Here is a 22,206-nt window from a genome sequence, read left to right as displayed (position 1 = left end):
GAGAGATCATTACATCTGTTCAGCAAATCAAATTTTACAGGTCAGGAAAAAAAGAGAGCACTACTTTGAGCTGAGCCAATTAATCAAAAATGCAAATTATTAAGAGTCAAGATTCAGAGTCACTTTGAACCAAGAAGCAATGTTTACTTCCATCAACCCAAAACTACCATCCTTCAGCCAAAAATAAATCATTAACCTTAAGCAATTTCAATTATTTTGTTAGATTTTTACCATATTTGGCTGAGACTTTCTTATTTGGCTTAAAATTTTCATTTTTTTTCCTTAAAGAAACTTTGAATTAAAATGATACGAGGGAAAGTAGGTTTGCTTCAATATATAAAAATCCAGTTAAACCAATTCAAGGAAATTAATTTCCCTTTTAATTTGGGAAAAGATTTCTTGCTTTCTACAAATCAATGAAGTATGTTTAATTTGATTTGAATTTTTGCAAAATAGTTGAAACTAATCAGAATTAACATTCACTTAATTTGGCCAAATCACAGTTCATTAATACAATACATAGAGTGCAGAACTAAAGTTCCTGTAAAAACCACAGTTGCACAAAACCAAAGACACTGACTGAAGTTGCTAGATAAGCCATTCAAATTTTAGATATTGTACTAAAAAAAAACTGCAGACAAGTAAACTGAAACCAAGTTGGGAAAAGTACGGAGAGTGAATGCCTGAATACTTTAGTCCTTAATGAAGTTGATCAACTGTGGCTGGCATTCTGATTGGTTAACATCTTTCTCTCAGTTGAATGGACCCTTGGAACAAATGACAAATTACAAATCTGAACTGTGCTGTCAAATAGCAACTTTATTGTTTATAATTTCTATCTTCTTTGTAGGAGTAATACTGCTTAACTCTCAGGAGTATGACCCAGAATTAGAAATCCAAGAAGGTTGGCACCGCTGGAGATATTGCAGTCACAGGCAGGAAAGATCAATGAAGTTACTGTGCTGCAAACAGCAGTGCATAAAGATTGCTTGCAACTGAACGGAGGCTAGTTGCAGAGGAAGTTCAGTCTGAAGTCATTCCTTATGCAGCTTTCCCTTCGTCTCTTTTTCATATGATTCACCAAACTCATTTATTCTAGTTTTATCCACTGGGTAAAGCCTGCAATGAAAAATAATACTGAATTTCAGAATTAAGTCATAGGTCTGTTTATTATATAACAATGAAAAGACAAATATATTGACAAGAGGAGGATCTCAGGTCATATTTCTCTCTCACTCCTTTTCAACATTATTATTGAATAACTTTTCTGTGCACCATGGTGAATGAAACCTTTTCCCATCTTTTGTTTTTAGTGTCAGTTTTCCTATTTCACATATGCCTGTCTGATTCTCCATTTTCCTGGGAAAAAAAACTGTTGGAAAGAGTGGCATTTCCAGCAATTGTACCAGCCCAAAGGAAATGGCCAACTTAAAGACAAAATATACATTTTGCAAAATGGACAAAACACTTAGATTTTTATTTAAACTGAGACATTCCGTGCCAACAAAATAAATTATTTTGGACTAAATTCCAATTTAGCAAATGAAAGCGTTCATTTTTTAATGAAAATTTTGATTGATGTGCAAAATAAAGTATGGTATAAAAGTTTAATTTTTTTATTCAGACAACATATTTTGAAAAATCTTACCATCTCTGGTACAGGTAAACAAGGAATACTACATCATCTCTGAAGCAAGCTAGTCTATGTGACGTTGGCATGGTGATGATAAAGGCAAAGACATCATCTATAAAGGTGTTGAATGCCTGCAATAGAAGATAGGTTACGATAGTAACAGATAAATACATTTTCCAATATTCTGACAACATAACAAGACTGTATATTAAATTATTGAGGACATATAATGTCAACAGAATGGATATGTTAATGATACAATGAAGTCAATGTTTTCAATTTTCCATATTTAGGCCGTAACAAGGAAATTAATGCAATATCAAGTTTGTGTCTTAGTTTATGAAGAGGAGTGGTTGTAACAGGGATGTGAACTTTTGATTTAAACACAAATACATACGATTATAAATGATATCTGACAATTTTTGTTATTGAAAGAATTGATTTTACTACATTCATGCAGTACCAAATGTACTGAAGCAGCTTTTTCTCTACAATATCTCCAATAACAGCCTCAATCTTTTAGCCATTTATACATTTAACATTCTTCAAGGAAATTCCATGGTATTCAATGGAAATACAAACTATATAACATCAATTCCAGAATGGGAATTTGTGGTTCGGCAGCACATGTTTAACACTTAGATTAATGAGCAGTGTAGAACCAGCCATTGAGATGAGAAAACAAAAATGAAACCGGGATGTAATAGCAACACTATAGTTATTTTTGCCAGCTCCATTGTATGATTATTTTTCAATATAATAAAAATTCTAGAGATAGAAAGCAAAAACTGGACTTAAATACTGGGCTTTTAAAGTAAATAGTTTCTGGTTGTTTTTAACAATACACTGATTTGAAAGGCAGCCAACAGGCTATACTTTGTTGCTGCCTGCTTAAAGGTTGTACATAATGAGCCCTTCTCTGAAGTTAGTAAACACCTCTCACTCATTATGTTAACAAGCCATTGACTCATCCTAACATCTGTTTTTTCAGTAAATCTACTTAAGTATTGCAAGACTGCACAGAGCTTTCCAATCCCTATTTTAATCTCCCAAATCTATATCTTCATGTTTGCAAATAGATAAAATCAACACACAATTACAATTGCTGGTTAATACAAGCCATTGTATTAGAAAGTGGTGGGATACCAAATCCATGCCCATTACCCCTCTCCCCACCCCCCCATAAAAATTCCCATTCAGGTCTGCATTTCAATATGGCTGAGTAACAACCAGAATAATAACACAACACAGGAAGAAGCTATTTGGCTCATTGAGTCACCGTTGGCTCTTTTGAGCAGCAATCCACATGTTTCAACAATCCACACTTCCCTCAACCTCCTGCAGTTTATTTCTCCAACTATTCATGAATCTGTAACCTCCACTTTTCAAACTTGCACCTTCCAAGCTCAGACCATTAACTGTGTAAAAAAAAGTTACAATATCATGATTGGCTCTTTTGCCAATCACCTTAAATACCTTAAGTCTATGGCCTCCAGTCCAAGCCAAAAAAAGTTTCTTTCTGAACTATGTAAAGCCTTCATGTTTAAATATATTTGTAAAATTTATTTTAGCCTATTCTTATAATCCCTTCTTATATTTCCACAATGAATCTGTTTTGTAGTACTTCATAAATTTTTTTTCAACATCCATACATACACAATGGTTATTACTTTCATTAACCCCCTTTGCCATCTCAAACAACTCAAACCATTTAGTTTGTCACGATTTGCCTTTCAACAATTCCATGCTTGCTGCTCATTTTTAACCTTTGCTTCTCTAAGTAAAAATTAATGTTGTCTGTGACAAGAGAGTGCAGTAATTTTCTGCAGTAGACTGACAGGTGCAAGTTAACAAGTTTATCCCTTACCAATTTTCTCAAGCAAGGTTGTAATACCTTCAACTCTTCTCTGGGAAGAGTCCAATAGGCAAGGAACATTGCAAAATTGTGCTCAGAGCTCCTGCTATCTTCATTCTTGCTTCTCTCACCAAGGAAGAGACAATCTTAGTCACTAGAATGGTACTGGCAAAGGTCTGGGAGGAGACCAGCTGCTCAAACAGGGAATTGAGTATAACCATACATACTTTTTTTTAAAAAAAAGTTAGTTTGCAGTTAATTTATCCAAGTTAATGCAGTAGGATTCCAATACTTAAATTATATGCACTTAAGGGGTACAAAAAAATTCTGAACTTAGATTGGGATGCAATCTTTGAGTATATCTTTTATGTAAGCCATCAGCCAACTGTCACACAATAATACCACTTGGCATATCAGTAATAATAACTTGCATTCAGTTGTGCCCAATCTATGCAAAGGTGTCCGAGAATGTTTTACAAGATGGTGAATAGCAAATAAACATGCCAAAAATAATTACACATCTGCAGTTGGATACAAATTGGGTTTCACTTTAGGCATACAAATAGAAAATAGCTTACTTTATACATAAAAGCCTTCCATGGTAAGTGTGCCACAGACTTCAACTGCAAACAAATGAAAATTATTAATTCCAAATATGCTCAATATTATTAAAATCACAATGTTTAAGCTTACACATGGAAATCCACTTGAGTATGCTACAAGGCGGCCATCAGTAATTGCAGAACTATAAAGCAGTACATTTTTAAAAACTCAGACCAAATTCTGAATGTCACCTAATTTACTAATTAACAAGAACAAAGAGCTTGACTGAGCACATAACTCTAAAAGAATATATTCTGCAAGAAAGTTATGTTGCAAACTTGTTGAAATAGTGAAAGCTGTAAAACCTTTGTACCTATCAAGTTTATTTAATGTGTGTCAAAAAACTTTATTGGGAGTGGAAAGGCTACCAAACTCAGTCACTTCAATGGTTAGTGACAGATGTACCTACCAAATTAGTCACTCAAATTCAATCTTCATCTGAAAGATCAATATGTCTTATTTTATATGGATTCTATTTAAGCATCTCTCATTTAATATGTACACTATTACTTGAAACTGTAATATCTTACAAAATATTTCATAGTTTTTATGTCTAATGCAATCCCTCTATTTTGTCACCAACAAAGTGCATCTTAGAACAGGCTCAGTATTCACACATTTCACTGATATGGATCCATTAATGGGATCAAAGGGCTATTATCACAGTATCCCAAGCAAGGCCAGTTATTTTGAAGTGCTAATATGCAAGGTGGACTGTTTTCATATATCTATATAGAATTGCCAAATGTTTCAAAATATGACCTCCCGAATTCTTACTCCAATTCACCAACCCTATATAACTTGTTTCAGATCATTCCTCGTAGACAGAGAAGTACAGAGTCCCAACAGACTGAAATCATGGAAAATCATGGCAAAGCTTGAACATTTCCAAATCAATATTAACTCATGTATTTTCCACTGTATTTCCCTGGATACTCTGGATGGTATAACCTCTAGTCACCCCCTTCCCTCCACTACCCCAGTTCACTGTTGCTACAGTTATAATCTGATGGTATTAAGCTGGTACTAAATAGATCAGATTGATTTTTGTTTTGGGACAGGAGGAGGTGGAGTTGAATGGAGACAAGATAGAAATATTGACAATTATCAATTATGTTACTACCAAATGATAAATTTACCAGTTTGGTCTTCAGAGAAACTTTAATATATCTTGCAAAATGGGATGTTTAAGTTCATACAAATGAAAACCAAAAACAGGGGTGAACAGAAGTAGAGGACTCAAGATTACAGCTCACACTTCTAGCTGCCATCTTGTCAGCTCAGAAAGAAACAGCACAGATTTGAATCCATCACGAGAGAGATTCAGAGTATATAATACACAACACAGATGGGTTGGAAGGACTGAGGTTAATAGAGAATAATCCACAAAATGGCATCTGGATAATTATGTTTCCAATTAAGACTTGTCAATTTCTCCTAAAATAGCTTCAGCGCAAGTAGGAATAATTATCTTTTCACTAACCTTATAATTAACAAACAGTTGAGGCAGCATAAACAGGAATCCAAAAGCATAGACACCTGCAACAACCACACAGGCATTTTAATGACCTTGCGACTAAAGAAACCTGAAGTAAATATATAAATGACTGGATTTAGAAAAACACTCAAAGTTGAAAAACATGATGTTAGCACTTACCATTAACTAAACTGTTGATCAACCAGGAGTACCAGCTGAAAATACATACATAGTAAATCTAATGCATTAGAAATAACAATTCCTTGAATATTCAAAAGTAAATTAAATTTGACTTAAGGAAAAATAATAATTACCTTTTGTACTTAATATTTAATAAGGAGTATACAGCTCCACCAAAACAAAGTGGATAAAGTATATAAGACAAATATTTCATTGCCTAAAGAGGACACAAAATGCATTTGATGAACAGACAAGTTTAACAGAGATAATATCTATAATAAAAAAATGAAAATGAACATACATTTCTTAAAAATGGCATCTGCCTCTTAAAAAGTTCAGTTTTTGTTTTATTTAAATTCTTATTTCGATGAATCAAAATCTCATGGTAGTATTGTATCTTAAATGTGACCAAATAGTCTGCGTGGCCCAAGTTCAATGGTTCATACAAGTACATACATCTTTCGTTGAACAATCATGTGAAGCATGGGTAAAACAACACATAGAACAAACCAAATACCTGAGTATCATATTCCTCAGTCTTTTTTTCAGATTCATCAAATGTTCCAAACTGCAAAAAAACCAGTAAACCCATTATAATCTTAAAAATTTATATTTATTGAGGCATCTAGAAGTGAACTTAAAAAGGAATAGCTCCAAAGAGACCAAATTCACTTAGGATGATGTGTAATTAAATCTAAACACAGGAATCCAAGGCTCAGGAGAAAAGCCATCAGAAATTAGTAGTATATGGTACACCTTATTCAGAATTCCCCATGGAGAATTGGTTAGGATAAGAGTTGAAAAGTTGGGAAAATATTCTCTGGCCAACTGTCACCCCTTCTCTTTTTCAATTCCCAGCCTCACTCAGTTCAGATCCTGTTCTCTGGTTTATCCATCTTTACTTGTTCATCTTTCCATCAGGTACATTTCCTGCCCTCTTGATCCTACTTCAATTATGCTATTGAACACCTTACCTCTTATCCAAAGCCCAATCAAGCAAATACTGCAAATGGTTCTCTTTGCTCACATACTACCTTGATTTACTAAAGTGATCAACGTCACTTCCACCTCAAATAAACCCACTCTGGACACTTTCCTTTAGATTTTACCAGCCTATTTTGATCTATCTTTCTTCATTTACATTTTCAACATCTGATCATCTCATTGATCTGTGACCAACTTTTTCCCCAATTCCATAAATCAGACTTCCTAAGCCTGCTGTAGCCACCAAAGCAATTCCAATCAAAGACACATATAACATCTATCAAAACTGTGGTTACAGTGAATTTATCCCTACTTGTTCTCATTCTTCTAGACTTTTGTCGCCTCTGACACAATGGACCTCACCATCTTTCTCCCCCAACATGCCTTTGTCATCAACTAACTTATGCGACACAGGAAGCCATTAGGCCTATTGGATCCATGCTGCTCCAAGCACACCAATCCTATCAGACCCATTCCCCTTCTTATTTCCCTGTACCCTGCACCTTATTTTCTCCTTTACGTCCATCAACTCCCCTTTGATTATTTTGCTACTTAGACTAAAGATGCTAGGGATAAGGAGTTTCAACCACAAGATTGAACTGGGAAGCTTGGGGCTGTTCCCTTTGGAGAGAAGAGATTAAGAGAATTACGAGAGATATACAAGATTATGACGTTTCGAACAGTAAGTAAAGAGCTTGATAGAAAATGTTCCAATACAGGCTATCCCTGGGTTATGAATGCCTGACTTACTTACTGAGACCAATACATATGAATAAGCTACCATAATATTATTAAATTCAGAAATCCGACATACGTCCATGTATTTGTTCCTAGAAACGGCAGAAGTAGTTTCCTCTCTTCCAACACTTTTAGTAATTATTCTTTCTTATTAGTTTTATGTATTTTTGATGCCATTCATTTCCATACAGTGGAGGTATAACTACTATATCAAGTGATTTTTGTGTATCTTCCAACTTATGGACAAAATCGACTTAAGGATGTCTGTAAAAACAGAACCCATTCTTAACCTGGGAAACAGCCTGTGAACAGTTGACTCAAGAACCAGTAAATACAGATTTGAAGTGAAAGGTAAAACGTACTCCCAAGGAAAAAGTCCTTATTTAATGCAGAGAATGGTTTATGATCCGAACATCACCTCTAAGAGCAGTGGAAACAGAACCATAGGGTTTTCAAAAGGGAATTGAGTAAGTACTCCAGGCAAAGTAATTTGAAGTTACAAAGGGAAAAAGCAGGAGCATAGGACTGACCGGATTACCATTACTATTGCTGCCACATGGACTTTCGGTCTGTGACTCATAGGGTGCAGAGGACAACAATTTGTAAACTTGCATAGTTTTTTCACAACTTGCTACAGGGCAAGTGGGTATTGAACTCCTGACTACTGTGGTTCTAACCCAATTCCACAACTGATAGGCAATTACACATTCATCATTAAGGTAAAAGATCAGTTAGTTGTGGCAAATTTTTAAAAAGTCAAGCAAAAGAGGCCAAGAACTAGTCTTCCTACTTGGATTTATTCAGGCTGAATATTTAACTTTAACATTTAAAGAATTTAGCTAAACTTGCAATTATGGGCTTGCTAATATAAGGGCTACAATACTAATAACTATAATTAAAGAATTGTCCACTGTGTAATTAAATATACATTCTTAGTTTTTTTTTCCATACTTCACCTGAAATACTGGCTTTAAACCATGCCACTTCACAGTCATCTTAAAGGCTTTCTTAACTTTCCAGACCTGTGGTGCAAGTGTGCATACAAACAGGTTAATCTACATTTATATGAAAACTAAAAGAGAAAAGTATCAGTGTAAAAAGAAACTCAAATGGTTTAAGTCCTTTTAAGGTTGATATGAATCTTGCCTGTAATTGTAGATTTTTACATTACCTCTATGACTGCACCAACACCAGCTGGAATGAGCACTAATAAACTGGTCTGTTCATCCAAAAGGAAAAGAAATACCACAATCGTACTAAAGCATCGCCAAAGCACTGCAAAGAGAGAAAGAGTTACTAAATCTACCTTCACCAACACCGGGTCAAAATCTTGGAGTTCCCTCCCTAACAGCATTGTGGGCTTACCCACACCTCAAGGACTGCAATGGTTGAAGGCAGCAGCTCATCACCACCTTCTCAAAGGCAACTAGGGATGGGCAATTAAATGCTGGCTCATCCTGCTAAACCCACATCACTTGAATGAATGTTAAAAGACATTAAGAAGCAGACTAAGGCAAAGATTTCAATGGCGAAAATATCCCTCTCCAATACTTGTTTTTTTTTTGAAGGCATTGGCCTTGCATTTCTCAGCATACACAGGCAGCGAGTCCAGACACCCCGAACAAACAGTGAGCAGATTATTAGAGAGAAAGTCCAATACACACAAACCTGTGCTACAACTATGTTCTTTTAGTGATCTGGAGCAATTAGACAGACATTTTTTTCTTCCTTAGTCCAGGGAACAGAAAAGACTGGGGCTGCTGTTCAATCTCAGGTTTGCTAACTGCTCTGAACCTGTGATTCATCTTACTCTGCATGCAAGATGCATTCTGTCACATTACAGCCTCCATGGGCAAGAATGTGATTTACCCATTACACATAATAGCTGTTATAACATTAAAAAGAATCATGTTAAAGAAGATTTGGCTTTAAAGAAAAATAGGCATTTTGGAAAACAGCTGAGATTCCTTGCTGAGGTTGTAATGTTTCAGTGTTATCAGCACAATATTTGTCTAACATGTAGTATTCTTCATTAAATTACATTTAACACCTACCTGCTTTTGTTGACATGCAACCATGTTTTTTCTTTCGCCTCCAAAAGGTAATATCATTCTTAAATGCCAAGAAATCAAACAGGAGCTGCAAAAGAAAATCAAATTTTTTAATGTAACCATACAATAATTTGCAGAGAGTCAGAGTGGTACAGCACAGAAATGGGCCCTTAGGCCCACCACGACCATGACCTTTTTGCCCATACACACTAGTCCCATTTGCCTGCATTAGCTCTGTGTCATTCTGTGCCTTAGCTACAAGTGCCCATCTAAATATGCCCTGTCTAGTGTTTGTATTTGACTCTGCCACCTCCTCTAGCAGTCAGTTCCAGATATCAATCATTCTGTCTATAAAAAAAAACTTTTCCCTCAAATTCCTTTTAAAACTCCTTCCTCTCACCTTAAACCCTATGCCCTCTTGTTCTTGATTCTCCCTACCACAGGAAAAAGATTTGACTATCTCCCCTTTCAATGCCTCTGATAATCTATATATTTCTATCAGGTCACCCCTCAGTCTTCTCGCTCCATTAAAAATAAAGCAGGCAATCTAATCTCTCCCCATAAAGTCGTCCTCCAATCCATGCAACATCTTGGTGAATCTCCTCTTCACTCTCCCCAGTGCAACCACTTCTTTTCTGTAGCATGGCAACCAGAACTGCACACAACACTCCGTGAGGTGCAACCAGATTTTTGTCAAGTTGCAACATAATGTCCCAACTTTTATATTCTATGCCCCCGACCAAGAAACGCAAGCCTGCCTTGTGTTGCCATTTTCAGGGATTAATGGATTTGAATGCTAAGGTCCTCTGTTCATCAACATTCCTTAACACCCTACCATTCACTATATACAGTATGCCCTGCCCCTATGACTACCCAAAGTGCATCACCTCACACTTGTCGGGATTAACTTCCACCTGCGCATTCTCCACCCAACTTTACCTCTGATCTATATCCTGCTACAGTCTTAGATAACCTTCCTTGCTACCCACATTACCACCAACTTTCATGTCATCTGTAAACTTGCTAATCGTACCTCCTAAGCCCAAGTTGTTAATATCTATCACAAACAAAGTTCCCAGCACTGATGCCTGTGATACAGCGCTGGTCACAGACTTCTAATCAGAGAAGTCTATTTAGCACTGTTCCAAAATCCTTTACGAGTGAGTTTGGACACTACAAGGTTAAGAGAAATTCCTGGATGGGCACAGTTTAAGCAACATCTTAACACATCCAGGCAACACCGTGGTGAATCTCCTCAGCACCTTCTCCAGCAAGATCACTCTTCCTATAATGCGGCAACCAGAACAACACACAATATTCCAAGTACGGCTTGACCAGTGTTTTGTAAAACTGTAACATGACATCTCAGCTTTAATATTCTATGCCATAGCCAATGAGTCATGGATTAAGTTAGACAAATGATATTATGTTCCACAAAAAAAAATACATAACAAGATATCCACAAGTCTAAGCATACTAAACTATATACAAAATGGTACCCAATGGAATAAAGCTTGTATTTTATTTAAAACTTACATGGAATGCTGCAACAAAGAATGTTAAAGCCAAGAAATAGAGATTAGTGTCTACAAAGATTCCTTTTACTTCATCAACGTCTTTTTCAGTGAACCTAAAATGTACAAAAGTAGAAGGAAAAGAGAGAATTTCAAATGCAGTTAAACACTTTAATTTTGGGTGATATTCCTTCCTACAATAACACTACTGACAAAGAGTAAAAACAATCTAATACAAAATTCAAAGTAATTAGCACCCTTACAATGCAAATAAAATAATTCAACAGCTGGGTCTCCTTTATGTAGCTGTGCACAGGGATTTACTGTATTGGAGGAGGGAGAGTGCCTCTAGCAGGAAATAGAGTAGACAATAATTTTACTATTTCAGAAAAACCAAAACAAAACCAAAGGTGAATCTGCTATTTTCAATAATCCATATCTATATTATATTAAATTAAAATTAAAAAAAACATTAATTGTTCTCTTTCCAGTGATGCTGCCTGACCTACTGAGTGCATTTCCAGCATTTTCTACATTATTCTATATTTATATTTTGTCATCATTCACATCCAATTAACCACAGTATTAAACCCTTTTTAGTCAAGAGCAGACTACTGTACAAGCAAAGAATTCTCTAACTTGAAATATTGGGTTAGCTTCAACCCAGGTCTCAAGTGGTAGGACTGACAGCACAAAACAGCTTTGCAGTACGATGTGGAAATGTAAACCTGGTATAGGAAAGGGTGCTCCTAAGACTTTTGCAATAATGTACCTTAACACTAGACTTCAAGTTTTTACTGTGAAATAGTTATGGAAAATTTTATGAACATTTACACAACCAACCAAAATGAAAGCGTTCCATTCTCAAGAACCTACATTCCCTCAATGCAATGACAAGAGGGACCAATTTAAAGGATTGAAAAGTTGAGCGGTAATTTTCAACCGCGCAAAGCTTACCAAATTGTTGCAATGAAAAGACAGCCTCTTGCATGTGTGTCCAAAACCGCAGCTTCCCAAGTGATATAGCATCATAGCAGATAGTTAGAGGTAATGTAACTGATGTGCATTAATAATCTGCAAGGAAAAGCTCCTAATATTAGATTTAGAAAGAATATTGAACATTGTTTAAAGGTGTTGCAATTATTACAGGACCTAGCTCAAGAGACGTGTAATTTTGCACTAAAATTAAAATTTATAGCCATTCAATTCAGAAAAACTTCACAAAATGCACGTACAAAGTTCAGCAGAATCCCAATGAATCCCATCATTTCATTCTTTTCATTACTAATTATTACTAGTTGTAATTTACTAGACTTCTAGACAGCCATACTATATAGGTGATTATAACTTCTTGAGGTTAGCCATTCACTCACGTTATTATGCAAATGAAAATGAGTCAACTCTTGGAAATATTTGGGTAGTAAATAGGAACACAAGTGCTTTGCATCACAAATTGGCAAACCAAATTTATGTTTATGATTTCTCAACTTACAAGTTACATATTTTGAACATATCAATGCAATGCTAGTGCTTTCATGCTAAGTAAGAAAGCATGAGGAATTCTTGGGCATATCTCAGTAGATAGTCAGAGACCAGTGAGCAGGCTGTCTTCTACTTTCAACCAACATTGTGGATTATGGAAGAACAGGGTACAGGAAGACAAATTGCATGTAGTTTTTAAAATATTGTCAAAACACCAAATTTGGCAGTAAATGAATATGAAGTGAAGTTTAGACATAAAGTGAAGTGCTATAACTTGGATCTTCTCAGGTGGCAAAAGAAAAAGCAACTCACTTTCAGATCTCTCACTCGGTTGCTTAGCTCATCAACAAACAGTATAGGAAGGTACTGCATAGTCTTTCCATGCTGCATCCTGAAATACCAATCACAAATGAAGCATTTAAAAGTAGCGCATTGACCATATAAATCTTATCCACTTAAAATTGTACTACTCAGCACGTATTCTCTCTAATTCTTCCCTTTATACCACCTAACAATTTTATGCAGTCTTTCATCTGCCTTGAGGCTCTCCAGCTTGGTCAAACCTGCATCTAGGGACATGCCAAAACTCAAAGAACTTATGTGCAAACACATCAGCAATCATATGACATAGTTGTACACAAAGAGTCATACCTTTCTGTTACCATGCCACTTCTGAATCACCATCATTAGTTGTATACTGTCAGACCAGCAGGGTGGTGACACAGTAATTTACAGACAAGTAGAGAAGGCCCTAAAGTCCTTAACATCGAGTACTGCCTGCGTGATAACTCAGGGCATCAGATCAAACACAAGCAAAGATTTACCACCTGCCAACCTTCCTCGGCTGATGAAACAGAATGACATATTGAAACCATGTGCAAGAACAACTTAGAGCAGCATGGACACAGAATGTTCTCAGTGGGAGAACCTACCAATATCCATAGTCAAGAGCAGCTGGATAACTCCACCATACATGAAGTTAGCTTTTATCTGAAGGTCAGTGCTGCCAGGCTGGGGATGGAGCCAGTTGTGAGCTAACTAACCAGAGTTAAAAGCCTACTTATATTGATACGTGAAAAATGGAGTGATCTCTGTAAGGCCACGTCTGACCTCCATGCCAAGGACATCTTTTCTCCCAACTTCCAATCAGACGATCTCTCTTACACAACAAACCTGTTCCAAGGTGCTTCACAGGAGTGTTATCAAACAAAGGAAATTGAAGCTGAGCCACATTAGGAGCTACTAAGACAGATGACTAAAATCCTTTTTTCTCTACCTCAACAGGAAAAAAGTTATCAAACACAATTTTTCACACGCTGTCTTTTTGCCCCAGTGATTTCGCTTTTTCATTTCTCGAATGTACATTTTATATTCAGCCTCATTTTCCTTTGTATTATAAAGTTGATACTTTAAAATAAAAGTGTGAAAAAAAAATCACATGCAATAATTCTAAGTTTCTGTCAAGTTTTACTTGACTGACCAAATGGATAAGTATAAATATACTTAACAATACTCGCTTTTGACTGCAATATGCATATTTTTCTGATCTAAACTTACAGCTTTAAATATCTGTGTACGTCAGCAGGAAGTGCTGAGCCATCAAATGTAAAGTTGTCAGCCATGATATTGATAGTGAGTCTTGATCTCCAGTGTGCAACAGGCCGGTCTGGAACTTTAGTTTCAGCACTGGTCACTGTTTCCTAGTTTAATGAAGGAAGAGGTCAAAATTGATTCTATGAAATGTTTGTTTGTCTTGCTCAGTCAATACCTCCGCAGTAGTCAGAACAGAGATTACAAAAACTATAATAAGTTGAAACCCTTAACATTACTTACTAGAAACACTAAGATGAGACTATTAATGTACAATATTTGTTACATAGATCAACATCCAGGTAAATGTACAATACCAACAATAGTAGTAATCCTGAGACTTTATTAGTGATTTGTGAGGATGAACTACCATGGAACTATCCAACTTTCAGTCGATTAGACTTTATTATTTGTGCAAAAGAACCCAGAGAACTTATTACTCCCTCCCGTTATTGACCTTTCATAGGATTGCCAAGATATAGCTGGTATTTCTAGTTCTCTTAAACTGATAACTAGAACATCCCAACAGTTCTTAGATAAATCTTATTTTATATATATACACATTATATCTCTCTAATAAACCTGCAAGTTTGGCAATAATTATGGATTTTTAATGAAAATTTAAACACATATCAGAACATATCAACATTTCCAAAATAATGTTTTATCCTGAATTCAATCACTCCTCACTCAAACATTGGAATAGGGACCAATAGTTCCCAATGAACCTAAAAGGAAATGCTGCAGACTGGAAATACAAAATAAAATCAAAAATGCAAAAAGTACCAAGGTCAAGAGAAACTTACCACTGGCAAGAGAAACAAATTCTCCGCAGAAGTTCCTCAACTTTGACTATTTCCAGCATTTAAACCAAGATTGCTTATGGTAACATGTACTTACATAGAACTTTTAATATAGAAAAGCTCCCCATCATGGCCAAAAGTACAGGAAAAGAGGTTTTTTAGAAGCACAACATGTATATTTATAAACCAGGTGTTAGACTGAGTGCAAGATAGCCAAGGGCTCTGCCATTAATGTTAGGACCCAAAGGCAGACAAAAGTTAGGAATGGAAAGTTTTATTTTAGGTGGGTGAAAGCCTTGAAATGTACATTAGAACAGATTGGGGGGGGGGGGGGGAGAAGAGAAGAGAGGCTTAAATCTAAGGATCGAGATTACTGGACAAAAGCAAAGAAATGTAATGGCAAGGATAAGAATGTTAAATTTGAATTGCTGCAAAATGTTTGCCAATGGATAGTTAAGCACAAAACAATAAAGATAGCAGAAATGCTCTGGAAGCATTATTACTTGTTTACAAAGGAAAATTATGAAATCAGTGGAGGGAGAACTGGAAAACCACAGGAGTTTCAACATACAAGAAAGTGTTGAATTTAATTTTACAGCTCGTGTGGACTCAAGGTGGGACACTTTAGGTGCAAGAGGGCAGTACTGGTGATGGACAGGATGGAGGGTTTAAACTTTAGCCAGGGGCTGAATAAGACACCACATCTAAGTTGAATTTGAGCAGGCATCCAAAAAAACTTAATGGGAGCAGGGATTTAACTTGGTGTTTCCAGTGGAACTAAAACAAGTCTTACTAATGTTGAGAAAAGCAAATATTTTCATTTCACCCTCAATCTGCCAGAAAAATGCTTCTGGCCATCCCTACCATACTGAGCACAAGTTATGAATCTTCTGGGCACTTAGGATGGTAACTGCAAAGACTAATTAAAAACTAAAAATGGACCACATTTTATTTTTAAAAGCAGCAGATGCTGCATTGCTCTGATTACCTTTCAACACAATTGGATGTTAAAATCTTCTTAAAAATCAGAACGAAATACCATTAGCATCAGCAGTTAAGTAACGCACATTCTGGGAGAGAACATGTTCTTGGAATCATATTGCTAAACTTGTGATACAGGACAGTTTATTTTCAAAATTTGATTACATTGACTTCATTTAATACTACATTGCACATCTGAGTCCCCACTTGAATCCCAATTTCCATGCAAATTATAGACATGCTTAATTATGCTGCAAAATGTTTCAAGCCACTATAAGATCAGGAATAGCACTCATTTGCCAATGACAAGGCTGTTACCATCTCCAATAATTGGAAACAAGGGATTACAACTATGGCGATGAATGACGCTACACATTTAACCATTTCGGCTACTCAACCTATTAACTACAAAAATAATCTTTCCTTCGCAATATCCACCAAATTGAATTTACCTTTAAAAAAATGTAATCATAATAATTCCTTTCTATCATATTTAAAACAACACGTACTTGGCTATTGGTCTCTCCTGTAATTAAGTTGATTTCCTCAGGTTTAGGAATCATGTATGTTGTAAGGTGTCCAATGGCATACACATGCTTGCTGTCATGCCAAGGTAGCATGCCAGCATGGTGGAGAAACAAATGAGTGTACAGTGTCCCATTGCTACGGGTTTTCTTTGGTAATGAAACATTGACATCCCTTTTAAAAAGATAAATAACAGCATGATTAAATTGAATAATTCAAAGAAATAGCATACAGAACATACAACAGTACAGCACAGGAACAGGCCCACGTGTTACCAATTTAAACTACACATCTGCCAGCATGTGGTCTCTCTCTCTCTCTCTCTCTCAATTCCCTGCCTGTTCATGTCCTCGCCTAAATGAATCGTAAATGTTGTTATTGTATATGCTTCCAGTGTATGCAAATTTTCATGCACATTACCCAAGCATGTTGTAAGAACATGAATAAAATGATTGCATCCATAATAAACCCAGGTTGAGTTTCCACACAGAATTCAAAATAAATCCAGGATATTGCTAAAATGAAATTAAATCTAAATGAAAAATCATTCCCCCCTATTAACTCAAATGAAATTGACAGCTATTAAAACTGTGACTGCATTTACTAAGCAATCTTGCATCATCATACACAGACATCAATTCCATGTGTAAAAACACAAATATTGAAAGAATACAAGAAGCTGCTGTGTTCCATGATTGGGTTTAATCTGTTTCTCACTAGTAACACCAATTCTGGCTGCCCCAATTCCAGTTAATCCAGAACTCTTAGACAAGTCTACATAAACACAAAGTTCCCAACCCCATCATATCCTACACAGGTTCTTGAGATTAAATTGGTAAATTGGTTTATTGTCATTTGTACCAAGGTACAGTGAAAAACTTGTCATGCATACCATCCATACAGATCAATTCATTACAACTGTGCACTGAAGTAGTACAAGGTAAAAATAATAAAGTGCAGAATAAAGTGTTACAGTACAGAGAAAGTGCGGTGCAGGTAGACAGTAAGGTGCAAGGTCCTAATGAGGTAGATTGTGAGGTCAAGCGCCCATCTTATTGTACTAGGGAACCATTCAATAGCTTTTTTAAAAAATTTTTTTAAATTTTATTTACAGCGTGGTAACAGGCCCTTCTGTCCCAACGAGTCCGCGCCGCCCATTTTAAACCCCCAAATTAACCTACCCTTACGTCTTTAGAATAGTCTTATAACAGCTGGACAGAAGCTGTCCTTGAGCCTGCTGGTATCTGTTTTCGGGCCTTTTTTACATTCTGCCCCATAGGAGAAAGAAGAGAGAACATCCCGGGTGGGTGGGATCTTTGATCATGCTGGTGGCTTTACTGAGGCAGCGAGAAGTGTAGACAGAGTCCACGGAGGGGAGGCTGGTTTCCGTGATGCGATAGCTGTGGTCCACAACTCTGCAGTTTCTTGTGGTCATGGGCAGAGCAGTTGCCATATTAAGTTTGGTATGCATATTATAGCATATTGATTTCAAGATCCTCTCTTTCAAATCTACTCAAGACTTGTGCTACTTAATTTAAACAATTGTCTAACTATCCATGAAGAGGGAACAAAGGGGAAGCCAGAGAACAGAAATAATTTTTTTTGACCAGATGCATCAAATGTGTTGGTTGCAAAGGATTAGAATCAGAAAAACAGTAGTTTCATTAGTTGAGGCAAAAAAAACACTCAAAAATGCAAGGAAGACTCAGAAGAAGCCATGGTCAGAACTCAGTGCATGTAATTAGTGATTGATCAGACTCAAATGTCTGGACATTAGCTGGAACTCGTTAACAACAAAGAAACACTTGCCACTGATTACATTGGCTGTTCCATGTAACCTAATAGCACGTGGTTATCACAGTTCTGTGAAATAATTAGCAAAAATAACAATTGCATTTTCTGATTTGCAGCAAACTCACAGGAACCGTGGGTGGCACGGTAGCGTAGTGGTTAGCGTGACGCTATTACAACGCCAGCGATTGGGATTCAATTCCCGTCGCTGTCTGTAAGGAGTTTGTATGTTCTCTCATGTCTGCATGGGTTTCCTCTGGGTGCTCTGGTTTCCTCCCACATTCTAAAGACGTACGGGTAGGTTAATATGGGTTTAAAATGGGCGGCGTGGACTTGGTGGGCCAGAAGGGCCTGTTACCACGCTGTAAATAAAATTTAAAAAAAAGAAAGACCAAGGAAGTGAGTTGGAGCCATATCTGTTGCATATTTTGCTAGCCAGAACCAAGTCCAAAGAACGCACAGCAACTAAGATACAATATAAAGGTTTCTAACATATGCTAAATATCCTATAATGCATGATAGAACTAAACAAAAAGTTACCTCTCAAATTTAGAGTTGACATCAAAGGGTTCGATATTCAACATAAGGTTTAGATTGGCTCCATCAGTAACACTGCTTTTTGTTGAAGTATAAATGCTCAGCTAAAATACAATTTCAAGACCATTAGCACACTTTACAAAAGCAATTTACTATTATTCCTTCAAGGCTTCAAAACTGTATATTCCTGAAAAATATCTTTAATAAAATTTCAATGTTATTAGTCTTAGAAGCAATGCAACAATTTACACACCATATTAAGAGTGTAAACATAGAACAACACAGCTCTGAGTGGCAGAAAACTGAAAAGTGTTTTAATCCCTGTTGCCACTGCAGATAACAAAATCATCAAACTTTAATCCTACCAACTATTAAACGTTGGATACTCTCATTTACATCATACAGCCCATTGAGTTTTGGTGTAAGTTATGATTATGAGGATTAAACTCTGAACTAGTTTTCCAGCAGCCTGGCCTATCAATCCAGAGACATGAATTTAAATCCCACCTGGGCAGCAGGGGAATTAAGTTGTTAATTAAGTAAATCTGGAACAAAAAGCTAATATTGTAAATGATGATGATGAAACACTGAATCATGCGGTCCCCTAGCATCTTTTAAGGAAGAGGATCTCTCAGCCTGGGGAGATAAAGTGAATGGGCAAAGTGTGTCTGGATTTTCAAAGGGAATTTAACTGGGTAACATACAAAAATTAAGGGATCACAAGGACTGGTTAAAGGGAAGAAAAAGGGATAGATTAATTTTTTTTTAAAAAGTGACAGGCCATTACTACTGGGCACCACAAGGATCAAGTCTGTGCCCTCTGCCAGTTATAATATGTATTAATGCTTTTGATGAAAAAAAAACAACCTGTGACCAAGTGTGCTGAGAGTAAGAAAGCTAGGTGGGAAAATAAATGTTTACAAGAAATGAACTGGGACAGATTATGGGAGAGGGCAAGGCGGCAGCAGATGGAGTATAACATGGAGGGTGTGAGAGATTATTCACTCAAAGAAAAATAGTAGAAGAACAGTTTCTTGGCATTTTTTTTTAAATTCAGACTGCGGGGAAAACACTGACTCACAAAGCAACATTGATCCGAATGTACAGCAAGGAATTCAGCCGAGGAACGGTATGATGGCCGTTACTGCAGACATTGGAGTACAAGATAATAAAATCTTTCTACAAACACACAGGGCTTTACTGAGACCATACTGACAGCACTATGTGCAAGTTTGGACTCTGTAGCTAAAGAAAGGCATGTCTGGAGGTTGTACAGCATAGATTCAGTAGAGTGATCCCTACGATAAGGGTAATGTTCTATGAGAAGGCATTGAGTAAGAAAGGCTTATACTTCATCTAAATTCCAGTTGTGTAATCTCATTGAAATATACAAGATGCTGATAGTTTACAAGGAATTTGCCTTTTAGGGGGATGAGGTGAGAAAGAGTTATGTCGCTTAGTCACCGAGGTAAATAGGGATATGGGAATAGGGCAGGCAGACCATCACTGAAGGTAAAGCGAACTCAAATGACTACATGGTCTACCGTGCTTCTATTTTTTGTGTCATGTTCTTATAGTCCAGCCAAATTGGTCCTACTTGAAAACACATTTCTTGTTTGTGATCACTGCATTTTCACAAGATCACAAGACAAGGGAGCAGAAGTAGGCCATTCGGCCCATCGAGTCTGCTTCAAAGAAAAGGGAAAAAGAAAAAGGAATGAGAAATTTGGGGGGGAACAAAACAAAAAAAACTATTCTAACCCCAATTTCCGGCCTTATCCCCATATCCCTTATACCCTGCCGATTTAGATATCTATCTCTTCCTTAAACACCTCCAATGATCTGGCCTCCACTGCTGTACCTGGCAAGGAATTCCATAAATTCACCACCCTCTGGCTAAAGAAATTTCTCATCTCTGTTTTAAACCTGTACCCTCTAATTCTAAGATTGTGCCCTCTGGTCCTGGACTCACCCACCAAGGGAAACAGCTTGACCACATCTACTCTGTCCAGTCCTTTCAACATTTTAAATCTCTCTCTGAGGTCCCCTCTCATTCTTCTGCAGTTCTGGATGTATGGAAAAGATGGTTTCTAACACTGTTGGTTGTTTCTTTAAAAAAAAGACACTGGTTTGGAATGAGTCATTTACACTGGTTTGTTTGAAGCCTCCTGCCTTGGTGAAACTGGCTTACTGATTCCCACCATGAAGCTGCAGCTGCTCTTACAAACTTTATGTATCATGAAATCATACCAACTGTGGAATCTTCCATAGTAAATGGTCTACTACTCCTTTCCACCAAGTGGCACTTGTAGCTCCAGCTGAGACATAAGTGCAAAAACTTATCTTTAGCCAGAGCCTGATCCTCAATCATCTAATCACAGCTCCAGACTTTCAACATTTGAGACTACCAGCAGCAGAGAAAAGTCAAAAAATTGAAACAACTAGGAGGTTGAGAAAGGATTTTATTAGATTGGAGAAGTGATCCTGGCTGGTTTCGTCCTCAAAATAAGACAGAGAACTAAAGCAACGAGTGATTGCAAATACAAGTACAGCAATCAGAATAAGCTCCACGTCGTAAAACTGCAGATACCAAAGGGAGTTGATGCAGTCTCTCGCTATTTCAGTCAACTTAATAGTTAATTTTCTAACCATCTTGTCCAGAGAGCAAAATTACTCTTAAATCTAAAAAAGTTAAATCACAACATATTGGCGTCCTAACCTGACAGATAATGTACAACTCAGAGTAAAGGCTTCAGCTCAGACGATGAACATTGCAAGGAGGATGAGTGGTGCGGCGTGGGGGATAGACCAGCAAAGGCACTGACCTGTACTCTGGGGTTCCCGGCCAGATAGGGCTTGATGCAGTTGTGCGCCGTGGGACCAGCGCAGGGCTTGGTGTAGACGATGCCGTACATCACCCAGCATGTGTGCAACACGTAGGCGACAAAAACCCCCACGATTACGGTGGTGAAGGAGCTCGCCTTGAGCCCCAACATACCGCCGCAGCTCAGACCGGCAGCGACTGCTGCAGCATATCACAGCCCCGCACACACAGCTCCGGGCCGCCCCGCCGACGATCAGCGGCCCGCCGCCCAGCCCCTCACCCCCATCGCTGCCACGGGCACCCCTTCCGCCTGGATGTGACATCAGCAGCCACGGGAAATAGCGCGCGGCGACTGGAACCGTTACATTCAAATCCGAGCACATAGGCCGCTCCTCCGCAGTGCATTGTGGGCATTGTAGTCCCCAGCTCCCTCAATGCATTGTGGGCATTGTCATCCCCAGCTCCCTCAATGCATTGTGGGCATTGTAGTCCCCAGCTCCCTCAATGCATTGTGGGCATTGTAGTCCCCAGCTCCCTCAATGCATTGTGGGCATTGTAGTCCCCAGCTCCCTCAATGCATTGTGGGCATTGTAGTCCCCAGCTCCCTCAATGCATTGTGGGCATTGTAGTCCTCAGCT

General features: G+C 37.4%; 1 protein-coding gene across 1 annotated transcript; it reads right to left on the bottom strand.

Moving 5' to 3' along the window:
• Nucleotides 1-801: 801 nt before the first annotated feature.
• On the bottom strand, nucleotides 802-21,888 carry clptm1l (CLPTM1 like). Its single transcript, XM_052015874.1, is given in 17 exon segments — nucleotides 802-1,119; nucleotides 1,649-1,764; nucleotides 4,067-4,111; nucleotides 5,575-5,630; nucleotides 5,749-5,783; nucleotides 5,883-5,965; nucleotides 6,266-6,316; nucleotides 8,427-8,492; nucleotides 8,642-8,745; nucleotides 9,525-9,609; nucleotides 11,058-11,150; nucleotides 11,991-12,125; nucleotides 12,830-12,908; nucleotides 14,075-14,217; nucleotides 16,401-16,590; nucleotides 18,748-18,848; nucleotides 21,570-21,888. Coding segments are annotated over 17 exon segments (1,638 nt in total). The 5' UTR covers nucleotides 21,741-21,888; the 3' UTR covers nucleotides 802-1,034.
• Between the last annotated feature and the right edge of the window lie 318 nt (nucleotides 21,889-22,206).

The sequence above is a fragment of the Pristis pectinata genome, chromosome 5 (assembly GCF_009764475.1).
Source record: "Pristis pectinata isolate sPriPec2 chromosome 5, sPriPec2.1.pri, whole genome shotgun sequence".
Taxonomy (NCBI): Eukaryota; Metazoa; Chordata; class Chondrichthyes; order Rhinopristiformes; family Pristidae; genus Pristis; species Pristis pectinata.
The sequence above is the reverse complement of the archived record's forward strand: the minus strand, read 5'-3'. Positions and strand labels throughout refer to the sequence as shown.